The 19,976-nt window shown below is 35.4% G+C and overlaps 4 protein-coding genes across 4 annotated transcripts; 2 read left to right on the top strand and 2 right to left on the bottom strand.

Annotated features, from left to right (window-relative positions):
* Nucleotides 1-194: 194 nt before the first annotated feature.
* Nucleotides 195-8,830, bottom strand: LOC147063293 (nucleolar protein 11). Its single transcript, XM_085960093.1, has 4 exons — nt 8,623-8,830; nt 8,220-8,384; nt 3,180-3,558; nt 195-2,386 (listed from the first exon to the last, which is right to left on the bottom strand). The coding sequence occupies exons 1-4, from the start codon at nt 8,752-8,754 to the stop codon at nt 1,302-1,304; spliced, it is 1,761 nt and encodes a 586-aa protein (XP_085816219.1). The 5' UTR covers nt 8,755-8,830; the 3' UTR covers nt 195-1,301.
* On the bottom strand, nt 8,756-15,815 carry LOC147063291 (uncharacterized). Its single transcript, XM_085960024.1, has 4 exons — nt 15,464-15,815; nt 10,848-10,942; nt 10,243-10,407; nt 8,756-8,818 (listed from the first exon to the last, which is right to left on the bottom strand). Exons 1-4 carry the CDS (start codon nt 15,798-15,800, stop codon nt 8,756-8,758), a joined length of 660 nt encoding a protein of 219 aa, XP_085816150.1. The 5' UTR covers nt 15,801-15,815.
* LOC147063292 (uncharacterized) lies at nt 12,836-13,874 on the top strand. Its single transcript, XM_085960091.1, has 2 exons — nt 12,836-12,916; nt 13,508-13,874. The coding sequence occupies exons 1-2, from the start codon at nt 12,842-12,844 to the stop codon at nt 13,853-13,855; spliced, it is 423 nt and encodes a 140-aa protein (XP_085816217.1). The 5' UTR covers nt 12,836-12,841; the 3' UTR covers nt 13,856-13,874.
* Nucleotides 15,816-16,798: 983 nt separating the features above from the next.
* Nucleotides 16,799-18,372, top strand: LOC147063290 (uncharacterized). Its single transcript, XM_085960023.1, has 2 exons — nt 16,799-17,378; nt 18,260-18,372. The coding sequence occupies exons 1-2, from the start codon at nt 17,042-17,044 to the stop codon at nt 18,370-18,372; spliced, it is 450 nt and encodes a 149-aa protein (XP_085816149.1). The 5' UTR covers nt 16,799-17,041.
* The last annotated feature ends 1,604 nt before the right edge of the window (nt 18,373-19,976 follow it).

Here is a 19,976-nt window from a genome sequence, read left to right as displayed (position 1 = left end):
AAAATATTGTATTATTTTTAGACACGAAATTGGAATATTATGAAAACACGTTTCGTAATTAATTTATCGTTTTGAATAGATAATGAGGCAATTAGATATTCCACGCTGCATTTACTGTTAAAAGTAATTGACATATCTCTTTCTCGCTCTGCCATACGGGCGATCATTATTATTATTATTTCATTATTTTTTTTATATAGTATAAGTCAAATCCACTTTAATTTTATAAATCAACGCATCTATTTTATACACAAGACTGCTATAGGCCGCTATCAAGAGTAGTTTTTCATTTTTTGTATCGAAGTATTAGTACTTATTGTAACAATTACAATAAGTTAGCCGTCTAAACTGTCTCTTTCGCTATAAAATTTATCACAGCCAAGAGGTGCTGTTAAAACATAGCACTTATTGTAACAATTGCAACTAGCTTATTGTAATTGTTGCAATAAGTGCTAATACTTCGATACAATAAATGAAAAACTACCCTTGATAGCGGCCTATAGCAGTCTTGTGTATAGAATAGATGCGCAGGACTGGTTTCACCCTCTGAAGACCCCGAAATCGCCCTCCGATCGAAAGACTACCCACTGTTTCAAATGTATAAAATAAAATAAAACAATGTCCTTCCACCAAGAATTTGACTGTAAACCAATCAAAAATGAAATACGTTTTATATTGTAAACTGAAATTTGTATTTGGAATTATTGATTTTATTATAAAAACGCTAATGCGATGAAAAAAAATATAATAGTTATTTCTAAACGTACCCAGTCACAAAACATAATCGGGTTATTACACAACAATCAAACTAAATAGATAAAAAAATGTTTCGTACCACTACATAGTAGTATGTTCCCAAATTAACTTAACATTTCAGACTTCAAAGCAAAACGACGATCTTTGTTAGCATTCCTGGCCATTATCAAAAACAACAATGTACATATCGTTGCATAGCATTCAAAGGTTAATAATGAAGTTTCGAGGGTTCTACAAAATATTTTTTTTTATTTAGCCATTAATGAGTAAATATAAATTTTGATTTACTGATACTTTGTTAACATTGAAAACTTGGACAAACATTTGATGATTTTTTCATTTCCATGACATGCAGCATATTAATTTAAGATGCAGAAAGGCGAAACCCGGATAACAAAAAATGACTCAAATGGAATAGTACAAAACTTAAATCCATTAGAATTTATATTCAAATTCCATCAAGTACCCTCGGTTGATAGTATTAATATTATTATATAGGATATGTTTAGAAATGAAATAATCAAATAAAAGAATTGTTGAAGCTGTTAAAAACAATTTAATTTGACTTCTTCAATATAATACAATGCATTGTCATCTATATTCAATCCGGCTGATGTATCAGAGCCAGAAAGCAATGATTGTAGGACAGGAAGTATATTTTCTATTTCATCACAATTACTGATGAGGTTGTCTACAGTATTTTTCAGATGTGAAACTATATTGTACGTGGCTGTCTCATTCGACAGCACTATGTGTTGAAAGTGTGCATCCACCAAAACAGAACCCCACGCAATAATTTGACTTTCATAATCTGAATCAAAAACTGTATCAAGCGACGTGTCTTCAAGCAAATAATTCAAATATCTCATCAAAAACAACATGTTGTCGAATTCAAAATGTTTCCGCAAGTATGGTATCATATTTTCTTTAACATAAGGCAACCCCAGAATAAAATCCAAAAGGTCTCTCAAGTCTTTTTTACCATTGAGAGCTGATGCGAATTCCTCGTCGGAAATAGTGGAAGCCGATTTCATATCACATCTCTCAATAATATAAACAATCAAATTCGCAAGAATATTTTCAGGAACATCAGTAAAATCTCTCAATGCACTTTTGATTTGAATAACATCATTCTTTTCTAATAATGAAGGTAAGTATTTTACACATATTTCTCTTTCCGATATGCCATTCATAGCAAACTCATTCCATTTCTCCTGGGATCTCCAAGGAACTTTACCTTGGCCCCAGTTCGCAAGTAAGAGGGTATCGAAATCTTGTTCATTTTTATGAGAACCTATCAACGAAAATGTGTCCTGGTGGGAAGATAATATGTACGGTAAAACGGCTAAATGTTGTGTTGATTCCAACAAAATGTACTCTTTCAAACACCACATCCTGGCTCCGTGGCAATATAACTTCAGAGGATGACTGCAAGAGTTGATGCCGAATAATGCATTGAATATGGAGAGGGCTGCTCCTTCCTGTGCAGCATCAGCCCCATAGATAGCGATATGATTGTCCCCCATCCAAGATAAACTAACTTCCAGCTGGGAGCATATCCAGGGCACATGTCCCACAAGAACGCTGCTACTGTCCATTAAGTTTATTGAGAATAACCTTCCATCAGACCCTGTAAATAAAGATAATTTATGAACAGAAATAACTATACATATTTTTAATATTTACTACAGGAATTCACCAAATTAATAATACATAAACTGAAACATTGACATGATCATTAAAAATTTAAATGATTTCATTAAGACTTTTGTTAAGACACCAGTACCAACGATACCTTCTATTTTTTTTTATTGGTTAATGATCATAAACTCATCTCAGCAGTAAATTTTGTATAAAAAAATTAGGTGCGCAAATATTCACAATTTTTACGTAGATAAATGAACTCGTCAAATTATTCTTGTAGAATTTTTACAAGTGTGCGATTAAGAGGTAACGTTGACCAGTGCATATTTACCGATTCTTTTATCCCGTTGTATTAAAACTACATCCATAAATAGTAACAATTCGATTGTATGAAATTATTTGTCAAGAAATCATAACTCGGAAATATATGAAAACAACCAACACCACAATTCAGACAAAAAAAATATTCAGAAGCTTTAGCAAAATAAAAAGAGTAGAGAAAGGTTGGCCATCAACCGTTTATCCAAAAGAATTCGTCATCTGTCACAGTGTACCAGTACACAAATATTAGTTACTTTTGATACTGTTTTTTTCAAGCAGGCTCTTGTAGTCGCCATATCGAAATGATTTTTGTTGATATGGTAATGAATTTAAGAATCCTAAAAACAAAGTCACAGCAGAAAGTTCCAATTATACTTAGGCCCTCTTTCTACATGGTGCTCGTCTTCTTATTTTGCTGTAAATTGGCGAATATTGTTTGTATGAATAAATTAACTTACACATCGCATGAACTTGAGGTGGTTCGGCACAAGCGGAAATAGTAACACCAGTAACTTTGCCCCCGACCAATTCTTCCCTCTTTATTTCAATTCTGTTCACAGTTTCCACTAAAAGTGTGTTCATATCCACACTTAACTCACATGTGATAATACAATAGTTGCCATCGGATTGTTTCACGATATAACACACATAGTTTACTTCATTGACTGTAAAAATAGCTGTGTCAAATATTGCTTCTCCCTTTTCGAGTAAGGCAATAGGTTCTGTATTCTTTCTGAATTGTACGCTGTGAGATAATGTGGAACAGTTTCCATCTTCAAAAATTACTGTCAGTTTTGATTGTTGGTCCTTTATTAGTCGTATTATGGGTTTCGAAAACTAAAAAGAAAAATTGTGTTTATAAAATAACAAAAATTACATACAGTTCTACAACAAAGCACAATTTGCAAATATCGGTAAAATTTTCATATGCATGTGCATCGTAAATACACAATTATCATTGCAATAACAGTCTGAGGAACATTTTTGGTTTTAGTGCCGCATGACCATTTATTATTTTCTTTTTGGCGGAAACAGCCTATCCTTGTGGATAATTATTTTAAACAGCTTTTTCTGTCGGCGCAGATGCTTTTCGATCCAATAATTATTAATTTAAAGTTTGATATTTTCATACATTTCGATGCATCTTTATCACACACTAAGATTATGTTAGGTTTGGTCTAAAAAAAAGGTTATAAAAGGTCATGCGGTCATCTGCAGCACTATTACCACATTTTTAATATAACAAAGTTTTTTTATTTCTACTTTTATCATTAATCCGATCGTAATAAGTTCATTATAGGCTACATGGAGTGGTAGTTTGTATTAAAGAATTTTTATTTTTTCCGAGAAATGGATGTTAGCCACTTGCGTAACCTATTAGGTCCATACTCTTGACTCCAAACACAAATTGAAAAGCAATATCTATGTTTGCCAGACCCAGGATTCGAATCTAGGACCCACGACATTATAAGCCAACGTGTAAGCCGCTCCGGGTATTAAATTATGTACTAAAATGGAACGGGGCTGCAGAAACTACACACAAATAGCAGAAAAACATGAATTCCAGACATATAAAATCAGGGTGCCACTGTATCTATTAAAAATACGTTAAATTATGCAAGTTTGTAATTTTGAAACTTTTAGGCGATAGGCTGTTAAGCTTAAAATTAGACATATCGTATTTGGAAGTGTGACGACATACATGGAAAAGAATTTAGAAAAAATATTTATAAAAAAAAAAAAACACCATATTCAACCTACAAAAACTGCTTCATTTTATCGTCAATTTAATTTGTTGTAAATGTATGATATTTGGACTTATAAGGGATGGAATCCTTCTTCCTTCCTTCCCTCTCATTTCGCTGGTTTGGAGGTAAAACTCATTATGTGCACTTTTGGCCAAAATGAGTTTTTTCATTATATCCACTAATTTTTACGATATCTATTGCTGGAAAAGGTCACTGTGACGATAGCTATCTTATTAACGGAAAAAAACTGGGGAAGAAATCATTATCAGTACCTATTTCAGATTTATGTTCAGGAAAAAGTCATTCCCGCACATAATGATTTTTTCCTTAACTGTAAACATGTATATAAGTAAGTTAGTGAGTGTATTATCTGTGGTTTGCATTGTTTATAACTATCATATTGTGCCAACTGTATATTACTGGATGATTTTTTGTATAAGATGAGAATAAATGATACTTATACTAAATAATCAGAATGATGGTGTTAATAAGTTTAATGTAAAATACTGCCTGAACGTTAAAAATGTGATGCATTTCAAATGGACCAATTAATACAGCTTTAACTGGATTAAGCCAAAACTGGATCATTCAGAAACAATGACCGAAGAGGGGAAAAAAGTCCAGCCAATAAAGCTAGTGAGGCAAACATGAAACTGGTTATCGATCACATTAAGAGTTTCCCTTCGTAGACTTAACAGCCGCGTACGATACAATTAACCATAGAATTCTGCTGAGTAAATTTTACATTTACAACCTCCTGAATGATTTCAAAATAACAGGAGTGATTGAAAAGCTCCTGGCCAACCGAAGATTCTTTGTAACACTGCACGGAAAACGCAGCCGTTGGAGACAACAACGGAACGGCCTTTCACAAGGTACCGTCTTCGCACCCATACTGTTCAACGTTTATACTAATGATCAGCCAATCGGAGTAAACACAAAACATTTCCTCTATGCAGATGATCTAGCCGTGTTATATCAAAGCATTAGCTTCGAAGTGATTGAGAAACAGCTTAAAGATACATTAAGCGAGTTAAAGACATACTACGACCTCAATCAACTTAAGCCAAATCTAGGTAAATCACGGGTAGGAGCGTTCCATCTCCAAAACATGGACGCAGGGAAATTGCTTGATGTTGTTTGGGATGGGGTGCATTTAGAACCCACAAACAGCCAACAAATACCTGGGAATCACCTGAGATCGGACGCTGTCCTATAAGCAACACTGCATTAATACTAAAATGAAGACACCAGCAAAGAACAGTATCTTGAGAAAGCTAAGCAGTAATACGTAGGGAGCTCAACTACATACACTCAGCCCTTGCACTATGCACCTCGGTGGCCGAATATGCCTGTCCGGTGTGGCACATGTCTGCGCACACGAGACATGTGGACTGCGCTCAACGAAACCTGCCGGATCGTGACAGGGTGCTTGAAATCCACGCCTGTCATTAAAGTTCACGTGCTTTCAGGAATAGCCTCCCTCTAATCCGACTCCAAACTGCAGCCCTAGTTGAAAAGGCAGCCCAAGAGAGAGTCCGCGACAAGTCATGCATGGGTATCAAATGTGCAAAACAAGGCTAAAATACAGAAAAGGCTTTATGGCGACAACTATAATACGTCTGACCGTCTCACCCGAATAAGAGAGACTATCCGCATGGGCGGCCAACCTAGCCTCTGAGGGTTTCAAAGATTGGGTAAAGCCAGCAGAGCACCTCCCGCATGGAGCCAGTCTTGGGTACTGAACATGGAAAGCTCTAAACAGACTGAAAACCATGGCAGGGCGCACCCGAGATAACATGGTGAAGTGGGGGTTCTCTGAGGACCAAACCTGCGAGTGTGGTGAAATGCAAAGCATGGAGCACCTATTTTCATGCAAGGCTTGTCTAGTAAGCTTCAACTTCGACTTGATCTTACAAGCCGAGGAAAATTGTATTACCTTCGCTAACTTATGGAGTTGTAGCACATTGTAGGTATTGAAGACCCAATATGACGAAGAAATTTAAAATTAATAAGCAATAGGAACATAGATGAAAATGTAGAGCTAGTAATGTGGCTCCAAATTAAATGTATACGTTATGAGAAAAAATTACCTGGAATTATCCAATATCGGTAAAACCATACAGGACCTTACAGAAAAATTTATGCAGCGGGAAAAGGGAGACGGAGTAATGTTATTTCACAATTAGTAGGTGCATATCAATCCATATTACCAATATCTAATTTGAAAAAAAAGATCTTATGAAGTTTTGTAAAAACGGTGACATTCCGGAAGAGCTAAGATATTGGTATGAAAATTTACCATCTATATAGATCGCAACACATTAGACACATTACCAGAGCCAGACGTTTTGGAAGACATTGTTGAGGAATAAAGAATATTTTTTATTGCTGTTTATCTTACCTCAATTTATTATAATTATTGGTTTGTCCTTATTATCGTCATCAGTGTATTATTATTGTGAAATAATTATTATTAATCTAAGTGTATGTTTAATTGTTTTCAATTAGAATTGTTACTAATTCCTATTTTGGTTAAAATAAATATTTTTTATTCTTTAGTACTTAGTAGTAGTCTTAAGTACCTACTAAAAAAGAATCCAAAACAATAAAAAACATTGCGAAACCCTTGCCAAAGTATTGACATACTATCACTTTACTAACAAACATGTGTGTGGAAAAACTCATTATATACAAAAACTCATTTTTTTAAATGTTCCTAATTTTTTTATAGAATCTGATTACCTTCAATGTATTCTCTGATTTTTTATACATTTTATACAAAAAGAAGAAAAAATGTTAATTTGAAATTGGATTTTTAATTGCAAAAAATATGTTCAAACCTCATTATCTCAGAACATCAAAATGTAACATAATGAGTTTTACCTTTAAACCAGCGATTTATAAATTATAAGTCGTGGCTGTCTCAGAGTGCATACGGTATATTTTATCTTTGATAGTAACAATACAATAATTTGATATAACGTGAGTACAATATGTTTGCAGGGTAATTTATACTGGAACTACGGCGTAGTCAGATCTTGTACCTAGTTCAATCGAATAGCTCACTTGACTCTGATAGAGATTACGGCTATCCGCATTTATCCGTTTTCAGAGTGCAAGCAAGGCTACTATAGTGAACAAGGTGAATATCTTTTGACGAAGCCAAGCTGGACTCAATTAGCTCAATAGGCGACTCCTTCTCTGCCTATGCCTGACCATGGTGGGAGCGCCCGGACGGTGCGGTATGTGACGTCTAATGAATGAAAGAGAAAGTATTCGAAGGCCCCCGTGCTGAAGACTTTAATATATCGACCGTGTTTAGGAAAAAGGGCGTAACCCTCACATAACAAATTTTACAGGAGGGGCCAAAAACGTTTTTTGAATGATTTTAGTTTAATATTTTTTTAAAAAACAGGCAGAGACATTGGGTGCATGATGATTGATGATTTGGTGTAATATATTTTCGATCTAATAATAATTAAAGAAGTTATTACAGAAAAATCATTAAAATTGAAGGTAAATGCTTTTCTCCTTAAATTAAAACTTAATTAATCTCAATTAAAACCTAATTTTGTATTGTGTTATTGAATTTAGATAATAATTCGGCATTCCTCATACATACTTCCTTTTTATAGAACGTGTATTTAGTTGAATACATCGTTAATATCCAATCAAAGCACAAAGCATCGAGGGTTACGCTCTTTTTCCTAAACACAGTTGATATTTAATGGAAATAACCATATTCACCTTTATCTTCTTTAAATGGTCAATAGTCTTTGCATTGACATCCCAGGATTTTATTGTATTTTCATTGAAAACACCAACATATTTCTTCGTGTCCTTGTCATACATTACGGACGCAGTAATTCGATCTTTTGACGTCCAACATCCAATCTGTTTTTGATCTGAAAACTAAGAAGAAAACTTTTTGATAGTGTGTCATTTATTTCAGTTTCATTTAGTTTTACTTAAAACATATTAGGTGGCATGTGCAAATGGTGAAAATGCTGTCATGTTTTATTGATTGTATATCCATAAAAGGAATAAGATATTCGTATGGCATTGCAAACACTACATTACAATGATAAATTCCTAGTATGTTACACATTTAAGTAATACTTATAAGATACGAAATCGTTTTTAACCTTACCTTATACCTAGTTATAACATTCTTACTTAATGTTACAATACCACAACCCGCATCGTTGTCTTCTGATATACCGATTAAACTTTTGTGATCAATCAGAGGGCATAAACTGTAGTATGACTTTAGTTGGGCCATTTCAGCGTACTTTTAGAAAAAAATCGTTACCACACAAAATACTTTGACAATACTTTTGACATTTCTTGAAACACGTGAAAAATAACCATAGATAGCGATAACCATCGACTAATATACTTTGAGACGATATTATTTATGGCGCAACCCACACCAAGCTGGCGTATACATACAATGAGGTACCTACCCGACGTACTGCCAGCGCTCCATTGGTGAGCCAAAAGTCCGACGACAATAAGTCTTCAGATTTTTCTACGTTCTGCTACTGGCCAACAGACGTTCAACGAAACGAGTATATAATTAATTTGACGAGTAAAACAGTCGACTTTGACAGCATAGATAATATACGTATATCTGACAGTTAAATCGTGATGGCGTTAAATGATACCGACGTTTTATGTTTTTTGGGTTATTGGGTGGCAGATAATGTAATAACGAAGCAAAGGGTACACAAATACTGGGTGAAACATTGGATAAGGAAACGAACGACATTATCCCACACAAATTTAATACGAGAATTGCGTTTGCAACCGAGCGATTTCCGCAATTATTTGCGAATGTCGGAGGATGTATACACAGAACTGTATAATTTGGTCTCCCCATTTATTAAAAAAAAAAATACTATGATGAGGGAAGCTATTTCTCCTCATGATAGATTATGTGCAACCCTGCGATTTTTGGCTGCCGGCGGAACATTCACTGACTTGCATTATAGAACTGCGATTGGAAGACAAACTCTGGGCAAGATAATTCCCGAAACTTGCCAAGTCATCATTGACGTTTTGAAAGGAGAATATTTCAAGGTGTGTATTATATTATACGTCATCTAATAAAGTTGGGCAAATTTACAAATATATCATTAACAAGTAGACATTGGTTGGTCTTATAAAGTGAACGTTTAGTGGATTGTTTTACCTATATAAATCATAGACGGCAACATCATAAGAATGGCAGACAAGATGCATTTGAGATAGGTATATAATATATAGTCACAAATAAGGCCATCGTTGACATGCTAAATATTCAATAGACCATTAGAATGCTGTACCTAGCCAGGACTCTCCATATAGGCTGTAAGCAAGCTGCTTAATTATTCCTGTTGAATGTATTGTAATACTAGTCATATTCTTCGAAAAGCAAGCATGGAATTTGATTTCTAAATGAGGCCACATAATAATATTGGTTTGCTAACATAGCTCAAATACTTACCATTTGTTGTATCGCTTAAGCTAAGGTTTATAGGCATAAAAACAAACAAAAAAACTAATATTTTTACAAGATATTTATTCATACAAAATCATTAATTTATTATACCGGCTTTTGTACATTTTTGCTTAATATACGATAAACTGGTTGAGTATGAACAGTAGTTGCTGGCGTTATTTTGTCACTTTGTCCCATAAAGGCAACTTCATGCATCAGCTTCTCGGCCAGCAATCTTTGTCCCTGTGACATCGATCGTAGTTTCATGGCCATCATTTTGCCAAAAACATCAAATTCATCTTCAGTCTTGCTTAGTTTGTCGGTGATTAATTCTAACACTTTGTTGGTGCTATCATTCGATTTTTTTCGTTTGAACGATGGGGGTTTTGGTGCTCTATTGAGATTCGACCTTGGAGTAGTCGACAACGTGGATGTTGAAGGCGAATATTCTATCTGTAAATAAAATGTTGATTATTTTTTGTTGCAGTTCCCTGATACGCACGAAGAAATGGAGACGATTGCAGAAGAATTTAATAGTAAATGGCAATTTCCAAATTGCCTGGGCGCAGTTGATGGGAAACACATTGCAATCGTGCCACCTGCAGGCGCCGGCTCCCACTTTTATAATTACAAACATTTCCACAGCATTGTTTTGATGGCGATTGCAAATGCTAATTATGAATTTATTTATGTTGATGTTGGAACAAATGGACGTATTTCTGATGGAGGCGTACTGAGAAAATCTGATTTTTTCAAACGTTTAGACGAAGGCAGATTAAAAATACCTGCACCAAAAAAATATTTTAATACTACCGGGGCTGTCACATGGCAAGAAAGTATGATAAGCAATAGATAAATTAAACCAATGTAACAATTTAGTTAAAATGTTTTACCTCAATACAATCTTCGTTGTTTAACGAGTTGGAGTAACTCTCATCAGGAGACATGTTTTCCAAATCGTCCACCATGCTGGATATTGAGCTCGATTCTGTAAAACAAAATGTAAATTGTTAAAATACAACATAATACTCAAACTTGTTTTTTATTATCTCTCCCCTAAGTACCCATTCCTTCATACGGTTAATATTGATATTGGTATAATTGGTGTAATCCAGTATATCGGGTATTTTCAAAATGTGTTTTCCGCTGTATTCCTCATAACCAAACTGTACCATTAATTTTGATTGATGATTGACGATTTATTGATTGTCTCTGAAGGAACCTAACTCGAGCGATTTTTGATTTTATAATCATTTCTTTTCTTCTTCTTTCGACCATGTCCGATCATAATATGGACCTCCACGGAGTGGAGGTTTGTATTGACAGATTTTGTTTTTACGAGAAATGGATGTCAGCCACTTGCTCAACATATTATGCCGGCGCTCCATTGGCACGCAAGTCAGACGATTTACAGTCTTCGGACTTTTTTTTCGCGTGGAGCACCCCAGGTCTGCGGACTTTTTAATCCGCAGACCAGGCTCGTTGGATTTCAAACATGTTTGATATTTTACTCGCCGAGCCGCTGAAATTCGTACGTTCACCACGCTTTACCGTCACATTATTTATATCTATGCCGACGGACGACAGCGCCATCATTATTTTACTGTCATTCAAAGTGTTCGGACATCTCACATCGATAACAACAATGGTAGATCTACGAGTGCATTCGAAAAGTTTCTTGGAAGATTTTATTAGTTGTTTTAAAGACAACCCATCGTTGTGGAAGACGACCAGCCCACTATACAAGAATCGTGATGCCAAGTCCTTGGCGTATGCGGAACTTTTGGAGATTTTAATCAAGGTGGAGCCGCAGGCAAGGGTCGACGATGTTAAAAAGAAAATACAGACATTGAGGTCGGGTTACAGAAAGGAGAGAAATAAAGTAAGGACATCATATCGAAGCGGAGCCGGCACACACGCAGTTTATCTACCCAAACTGTGGTACTATAAAAATTTGGAGTTCTTGAACGACCAAATGGAAGGTACGTAGGAATGCTTTAAAGCTATTTATTATACACGTGCAGATTATGAAATTGTCGTACCTAGCTCTGAAAGTGACATCGCATTAGATTAGCTACTATTAAGCAATTAAAACATACAGCTATGAATCATTTCTAGTCACAATAAAATTTCTTATTCTTTGCCGAGGTAGGTAATAAATAATAATAATATATAGGTACGAGGGAATGCTTTAAAGCTATTTATTATACACGTGCAGACTATGACATTGTCGTATCTCTGAAAGTGACATCGCATTAGATTAGCTACTATTAAGCAATTAAAACATACAGCTATGAATCATTTCTAGTCACAATAAAATTATTTATTCTTTGCTGAGGTAGGTAAGAAATAATAATATATAGGTACGATCATGGCGGTGGAAGCGCGGCTTATTGAGTCGTGGTCGGGTCCCAGGTTCAAATCCTGGGTCTGACAAGTACACATTGAATTTCAATTTGTGTATGAGTCAGAGTATGGACCTAATATGCTGAGCAAGTGGCTGACATCCATTTCTCGTAAAAACAAAATCTGTCAATACAAACCTCCACTCCGTGGAGGTCCATATTATGATCGGACATGGTCGAAAGAAGAAGAAAAGAAATGATCATAAAATCAAAAATCGCTCGAGTTAGGTTCCTTCAGAGACAATCAATAAATCGTCAATCATCAATCAAAATTAATGGTACAGTTTGGTTATGAGGAATACAGCGGAAAACACATTTTGAAAATACCCGATATACTGGATTACACCAATTATACCAATATCAATATTAACCGTATGAAGGAATGGGTACTTAGGGGAGAGATAATAAAAAACAAGTTTGAGTATTATGTTGTATTTTAACAATTTACATTTTGTTTTACAGAATCGAGCTCAATATCCAGCATGGTGGACGATTTGGAAAACATGTCTCCTGATGAGAGTTACTCCAACTCGTTAAACAACGAAGATTGTATTGAGGTAAAACATTTTAACTAAATTGTTACATTGGTTTAATTTATCTATTGCTTATCATACTTTCTTGCCATGTGACAGATGCCAAAAACATTTTCTATAATTCGCCTGGCTCTGCATGTCCGATAATTATATATTCTTTTACTGTGATTTAATTGCCTTTGTGAATACGGCTTTATGAAATCGTTACGTAATGCAAAGGCTTCATCGCCAATATAAACAAATGGCAGTGCATCAGAATTAGCAGTAGGTTTTTTTGGTGCAGGTATTTTTAATCTGCCTTCGTCTAAACGTTTGGAAAAATCAGATTTTCTCAGTACGCCTCCATCAGAAATACGTCCATTTGTTCCAACATCAACATAAATAAATTCATAATTAGCATTTGCAATCGCCATCAAAACAATGCTGTGGAAATGTTTGTAATTATAAAAGTGGGAGCCGGCGCCTGCAGGTGGCACGATTGCAATGTGTTTCCCATCAACTGCGCCCAGGCAATTTGGAAATTGCCATTTACTATTAAATTCTTCTGCAATCGTCTCCATTTCTTCGTGCGTATCAGGGAACTGCAACAAAAAATAATCAATATTTTATTTACAGATAGAATATTCGCCTTCAACATCCACGTTGTCGACTACTCCAAGGTCGAATCTCAATAGAGCACCAGAACCCCCATCGTTCAAACGAAAAAAATCGAATGATAGCGCCAACAAAGTGTTAGAATTAATCACCGACAAACTAAGCAAGACTGAAGATGAATTTGATGTTTTTGGCAAAATGATGGCCATGAAACTACGATCGATGTCACAGGGACAAAGATTGCTGGCCGAGAAGCTGATGCATGAAGTTGCCTTTATGGGACAAAGTGACAAAATAACGCCAGCAACTACTGTTCATACTCAACCAGTTTATCGTATATTAAGCAAAAATGTACAAAAGCCGGTATAATAAATTAATGTTTTTTGTATGAATAAATATCTTGTAAAAATATTTGTTTTTTTGTTTGTTTTTATGCCTATAAACCTTAGCTTAAGCGATACAACAAATGGTAAGTATTTGAGCTATGTTAGCAAACCTATATTATTATGTGGCCTCATTTAGAAATCAAATTCCATGCTTGCTTTTCGAAGAATATGACTAGTATTACAATACATTCAACAGGAATAATTAAGCAGCTTGCTTACAGCCTATATGGAGAGTCCTGGCTAGGTACAGCATTCTAATGGTCTATTGAATATTTAGCATGTCAACGATGGCCTTATTTGTGACTATATATATACCTATCTCAAATGCATCTTGTCTGCCATTCTTATGATGTTGCCGTCTATGATTTATATAGGTAAAACAATCCACTAAACGTTCACTTTATAAGACCAACCAATGTCTACTTGTTAATGATATATTTGTAAATTTGCCCAACTTTATTAGATGACGTATAATATAATACACACCTTGAAATATTCTCCTTTCAAAACGTCAATGATGACTTGGCAAGTTTTGGGAATTATCTTGCCCAGAGTTTGTCTTCCAATCGCAGTTCTATAATGCAAGTCAGTGAATGTTCCGCCGGCAGCCAAAAATCGCAGGGTTGCACATAATCTATCATGAGGAGAAATAGCTTCCCTCATCATAGTATTTTTTTTTTTAATAAATGGGGAGACCAAATTATACAGTTCTGTGTATACATCCTCCGACATTCGCAAATAATTGCGGAAATCGCTCGGTTGCAAACGCAATTCTCGTATTAAATTTGTGTGGGATAATGTCGTTCGTTTCCTTATCCAATGTTTCACCCAGTATTTGTGTACTCTTTGCTTCGTTATTACATTATCTGCCACCCAATAACCCAAAAAACATAAAACGTCGGTATCATTTAACGCCATCACGATTTAACTGTCAGATATACGTATATTATCTATGCTGTCAAAGTCGACTGTTTTACTCGTCAAATTAATTATATAATCGTTTCGTTGAACGTCTGTTGGCCAGTAGCAGAACGTAGAAAAATCTGAAGACTTATTGTCGTCGGACTTTTGGCTCGCCAATGGAGCGCTGGCATTAGGTCCATACTCTGACTCATACACAAATTGAAATTCAATGTGTACTTGTCAGACCCAGGATTTGAACCTGGGACCCGACCACGACTCAATAAGCCGCGCTTCCACCGCCATGATCGTACCTATATATTATTATTTCTTACCTACCTCAGCAAAGAATAAGTAATTTTATTGTGACTAGAAATGATTCATAGCTGTATGTTTTAATTGCTTAATAGTTGCTAATCTAATGCGATGTCACTTTCAGAGCTACGACAATGTCATAGTCTGCACGTGTATAATAAATAGCTTTAAAGCATTCCCTCGTACCTATATATTATTATTATTTATTACCTACCTCAGCAAAGAATAAGTAATTTTATTGTGACTAGAAATGATTCATAGCTGTATGTTTTAATTGCTTAATAGTAGCTAATCTAATGCGATGTCACTTTCAGAGCTACGGCAATTTCATAATCTGCACGTGTATAATAAATAGCTTTAAAGCATTCCCACGTACCTTCCATTTGGTCGTTCAAGAACTCCAAATTTTTATAGTACCACAGTTTGGGTAGATATACTGCGTCTGTGCCGGCTCCGCTTCGATATGATGTCCTTACTTTATTTCTCTCCTTTCTGTAACCCGACCTCAATGTCTGTATTTTCTTTTTGACATCGTTGACCGTTGCCTGCGGCTCCACTTTGATTAATATTTCCAAAAGTTCCGCATACGCCAAGGACTTGGCATCACGATTCTTGTATAGTGGGCTGGTCGTCTTCCACAACGACGGGTTGTCTTTAAAACAACTAATAAAATCTTCCAAGAAACTTTTCGAATGCACTCGTAGATCTACCATTGTTGTTTTCGATGTCCGAACACTTTGCGCTTGGCCGTAGTCATGGGGCGTCTTCGACGCGGAATTGGCGCGGGGACGGGCACGGGTAGAGTGTCCGTAGTAGCCCGCGCGCGTCCAGCCGTGTTCAGCGTCAAATCAGGGATAGGAAACCATAAACACAGACAAGTTTTTACTGGAAAACTCCTATTTGAAATGGCAAAACTTTGCACCAAAATATGGGGCCAATGAAATCAATATGGAAAGCACTAATTTAGCAGAAGAATTTTATAACTTATACAAGAAACTGCGGGAACAACCAGACAAGTTTTTCGAAAAAGAGTAACATGAGAAAATATTTGATTAGGTATATTCTAATTGATCTAAGTTTTTGTCTATTCTTTTTGAGTAATTTTTTGCGATCCGACTATCGCCTTTTGGCATCTTCAAACACCACTAATGGTGAATATACATTGTCATCTGATACAGTTAATTCCTGTTTATTTAGTAAATTTATATTTATGAATTTAAATTCAAATTCCATCAAGTACCCTTGGTCGATTTTATAATTTGATTATAATATTGGATAATATGTAAGTTAAAGTTTAAAAAAGACTTTTCGGTTCATATGGTGTGAATGTAGGTGTAGAATGTACGCTTCATAACTTTGCACCCCGGCTCTAGAATGGAAATGATGTACCTACTTAATATATTTTATTTTTATTATTTTTATATTTTTTTATTAAGGAAAACAAACAGTTACATAGACTACAAATATGTATAAAATAGACTAGAAAAAGATATTGCAACAAGCAAAGTTTCCATATATTATAAATTATAATAATTATAGTTAATCATTTTAAAATTTAAATACAGAGAAATTAGATAAAGAGATAAATGAGAAAGAATATTGAATAATTATAGACAAAAAAAAACATTTTTTTATGTACCTACCTTTATAACTATAAGTAAAATAAGTATACAATATTATATGTGCGTTATGCCGGCGCTCCATTGGCACGCAAGTCAGACGATTTACAGTCTTCGGACTTTTTTTTCGCGTGGAGCACCCCAGGTCTGCGGACTTTTTAATCCGCAGACCAGGCTCGTTGGATTTCAAACATGTTTGATATTTTACTCGCCGAGCCGCTGAAATTCGTACGTTCACCACGCTTTACCGTCACATTATTTATATCTATGCCGACGGACGACAGCGCCATCATTATTTTACTGTCATTCAAAGTGTTCGGACATCGAAAACAACAATGGTAGATCTACGAGTGCATTCGAAAAGTTTCTTGGAAGATTTTATTAGTTGTTTTAAAGACAACCCGTCGTTGTGGAAGACGACCAGCCCACTATACAAGAATCGTGATGCCAAGTCCTTGGCGTATGCGGAACTTTTGGAAATATTAATCAAAGTGGAGCCGCAGGCAACGGTCAACGATGTCAAAAAGAAAATACAGACATTGAGGTCGGGTTACAGAAAGGAGAGAAATAAAGTAAGGACATCATATCGAAGCGGAGCCGGCACAGACGCAGTATATCTACCCAAACTGTGGTACTATAAAAATTTGGAGTTCTTGAACGACCAAATGGAAGGTACGTGGGAATGCTTTAAAGCTATTTATTATACACGTGCAGATTATGAAATTGTCGTAGCTCTGAAAGTGACATCGCATTAGATTAGCTACTATTAATCAATTAAAACATACAGCTATGAATCATTTCTAGTCACAATAAAATTACTTATTCTTTGCTGAGGTAGGTAATAAATAATAATAATATATAGGTACGAGGGAATGCTTTAAAGCTATTTATTATACACGTGCAGACTATGACATTGTCGTAGCTCTGAAAGTGACATCGCATTAGATTAGCAACTATTAAGCAATTAAAACATACAGCTATGAATCATTTCTAGTCACAATAAAATTACTTATTCTTTGCTGAGGTAGGTAAGAAATAATAATATATAGGTACGATCATGGCGGTGGAAGCGCGGCTTATTGAGTCGTGGTCGGGTCCCAGGTTCAAATCCTGGGTCTGACAAGTACACATTGAATTTCAATTTGTGTATGAGTCAGAGTATGGACCTAATATGTTGAGCAAGTGGCTGACATCCATTTCTCGTAAAAACAAAATCTGTCAATACAAACCTCCACTCCGTGGAGGTCCATATTATGATCGGACATGGTCGAAAGAAGAAGAAAATAAATGATCATAAAATCAAAAATCGCTCGAGTTAGGTTCCTTCAGAGACAATCAATAAATCGTCAATCATTAATCAAAATTAATGGTACAGTTTGGTTATGAGGAATACAGCGGAAAACACATTTTGAAAATACCCGATATACTGGATTACACCAATTATACCAATATCAATATTAACCGTATGAAGGAATGGGTACTTAGGGGAGAGATAATAAAAAACAAGTTTGAGTATTATGTTGTATTTTAACAATTTACATTTTGTTTTACAGAATCGAGCTCAATATCCAGCATGGTGGACGATTTGGAAAACATGTCTCCTGATGAGAGTTACTCCAACTCGTTAAACAACGAAGATTGTATTGAGGTAAAACATTTTAACTAAATTGTTACATTGGTTTAATTTATCTATTGCTTATCATACTTTCTTGCCATGTGACAGCCCCGGTAGTATTAAAATATTTTTCGAAATCTCCTCGCGCTTTCTTAGCATTGGCAGTCGAGTTCCGATTAGTCGTTGCTTCCAAAGGCGCTAAGGTGTCCTGTGACCTCAGTCCGAGCTCTATTAAACCTGTCTCAGGATTTTCCCTATCAAGGTCATGAGAAGGAGTATAAGTATGTGTTGATTTGCGACGAAGAAAGTTGTGCAGCACACAGCAAACTAATACAACTGTATTGATATTTTCAATTTTCATGTTTATTGGAGCTTGAAAAATGCGGAATCTAGCAGCTAAAATGCCAAAAACATTTTCTATGATTCGCCTGGCTCTGCATGTCCGATAATTATATATTCTTTTACTGTGATTTAATTGCCTTTGTGAATACGGCTTTATGAAATCGTTACGTAATGCAAAGGCTTCATCGCCAATATAAACAAATGGCAGTGCATCAGAATTAGCAGTAGGTTTTTTTGGTGCAGGTATTTTTAATCTGCCTTCGTCTAAACGTTTGAAAAAATCAGATTTTCTCAGTACGCCTCCATCAGAAATACGTCCATTTGTTCCAACATCAACATAAATAAATTCATAATTAGCATTTGCAATCGCCATCAAAACAATGCTGTGGAAATGTTTGTAATTATAAAAGTGGGAGCCGGCGCCTGCAGGTGGCACGATTGCAATGTGTTTCCCATCAACTGCGCCCAGGCAATTTGGAAATTGCCATTTACTATGAAATTCTTCTGCAATCGTCTCCATTTCTTCGTGCGTATCAGGGAACTGCAACAAAAAATAATCAACATTTTATTTACAGATAGAATATTCGCCTTCAACATCCACGTTGTCGACTACTCCAAGGTCGAATCTCAATAGAGCACCAGAACCCCCATCGTTCAAACGAAAAAAATCGAATGATAGCGCCAACAAAGTGTTAGAATTAATCACCGACAAACTAAGCAAGACTGAAGATGAATTTGATGTTTTTGGCAAAATGATGGCCATGAAACTACGATCGATGTCACAGGAACAAAGATTGCTGGCCGAGAAGCTGATGCATGAAGTTGCCTTTATGGGACAAAGTGACAAAATAATGCCAGCAACTACTGTTCATACTCAACCAGTTTATCGTATATTAAGCAAAAATGTACAAAAGCCGGTATAATAAATTAATGTTTTTTGTATGAATAAATATCTTGTAAAAATATTTGTTTTTTTGTTTGTTTTTATGCCTATAAACCTTAGCTTAAGCGATACAACAAATGGTAAGTATTTGAGCTATGTTAGCAAACCTATATTATTATGTGGCCTCATTTAGAAATCAAATTCCATGCTTGCTTTTCGAAGAATATGACTAGTATTACAATACATTCAACAGGAATAATTAAGCAGCTTGCTTACAGCCTATATGGAGAGTCCTGGCTAGGTACAGCATTCTAATGGTCTATTGAATATTTAGCATGTCAACGATGGCCTTATTTGTGACTATATATATACCTATCTCAAATGCATCTTGTCTGCCATTCTTATGATGTTGCCGTCTATGATTTATATA

This window comes from Rhyacophila brunnea, unplaced genomic scaffold, assembly GCF_057557595.1.
Source record: "Rhyacophila brunnea isolate RB1 unplaced genomic scaffold, BYU_Rbru_1.0 scaffold_9, whole genome shotgun sequence".
Lineage (NCBI taxonomy): Eukaryota > Metazoa > Arthropoda > Insecta > Trichoptera > Rhyacophilidae > Rhyacophila > Rhyacophila brunnea.
Note: the sequence above shows the minus strand (reverse complement) of the source record. Positions and strands in the feature narration are given on the sequence as shown.

Excerpts from the sequence above, each read along its gene's own strand:
- LOC147063293 (XM_085960093.1), bottom strand. The coding sequence starts at position 8,754 with ATGGCCCAACTAAAGTCATACTACAGTTTATGCCCTCTGATTGATCAC. Across the intron at positions 3,559-8,219 it reads ACCATTTAAAGAAGATAAAG|TTTTCGAAACCCATAATACG; the intron begins GTGAATATGGTT and ends TTTTCTTTTTAG. Across the intron at positions 2,387-3,179 it reads ACCTCAAGTTCATGCGATGT|GGTCTGATGGAAGGTTATTC; the intron begins GTAAGTTAATTT and ends CTTTATTTACAG.
- LOC147063292 (XM_085960091.1), top strand. The coding sequence starts at position 12,842 with ATGGTGGACGATTTGGAAAACATGTCTCCTGATGAGAGTTACTCCAAC. Across the intron at positions 12,917-13,507 it reads ACAACGAAGATTGTATTGAG|ATAGAATATTCGCCTTCAAC; the intron begins GTAAAACATTTT and ends TTTTATTTACAG.
- LOC147063291 (XM_085960024.1), bottom strand. The coding sequence starts at position 15,800 with ATGGTAGATCTACGAGTGCATTCGAAAAGTTTCTTGGAAGATTTTATT. Across the intron at positions 10,408-10,847 it reads ACAACGAAGATTGTATTGAG|ATAGAATATTCGCCTTCAAC; the intron begins GTAAAACATTTT and ends TTTTATTTACAG. Across the intron at positions 8,819-10,242 it reads AGACTGAAGATGAATTTGAT|AAATGTCAAAAGTATTGTCA; the intron begins GTTTTTGGCAAA and ends ACGTGTTTCAAG.
- LOC147063290 (XM_085960023.1), top strand. The coding sequence starts at position 17,042 with ATGGTAGATCTACGAGTGCATTCGAAAAGTTTCTTGGAAGATTTTATT. Across the intron at positions 17,379-18,259 it reads CTTGAACGACCAAATGGAAG|AATCGAGCTCAATATCCAGC; the intron begins GTACGTGGGAAT and ends TTTGTTTTACAG.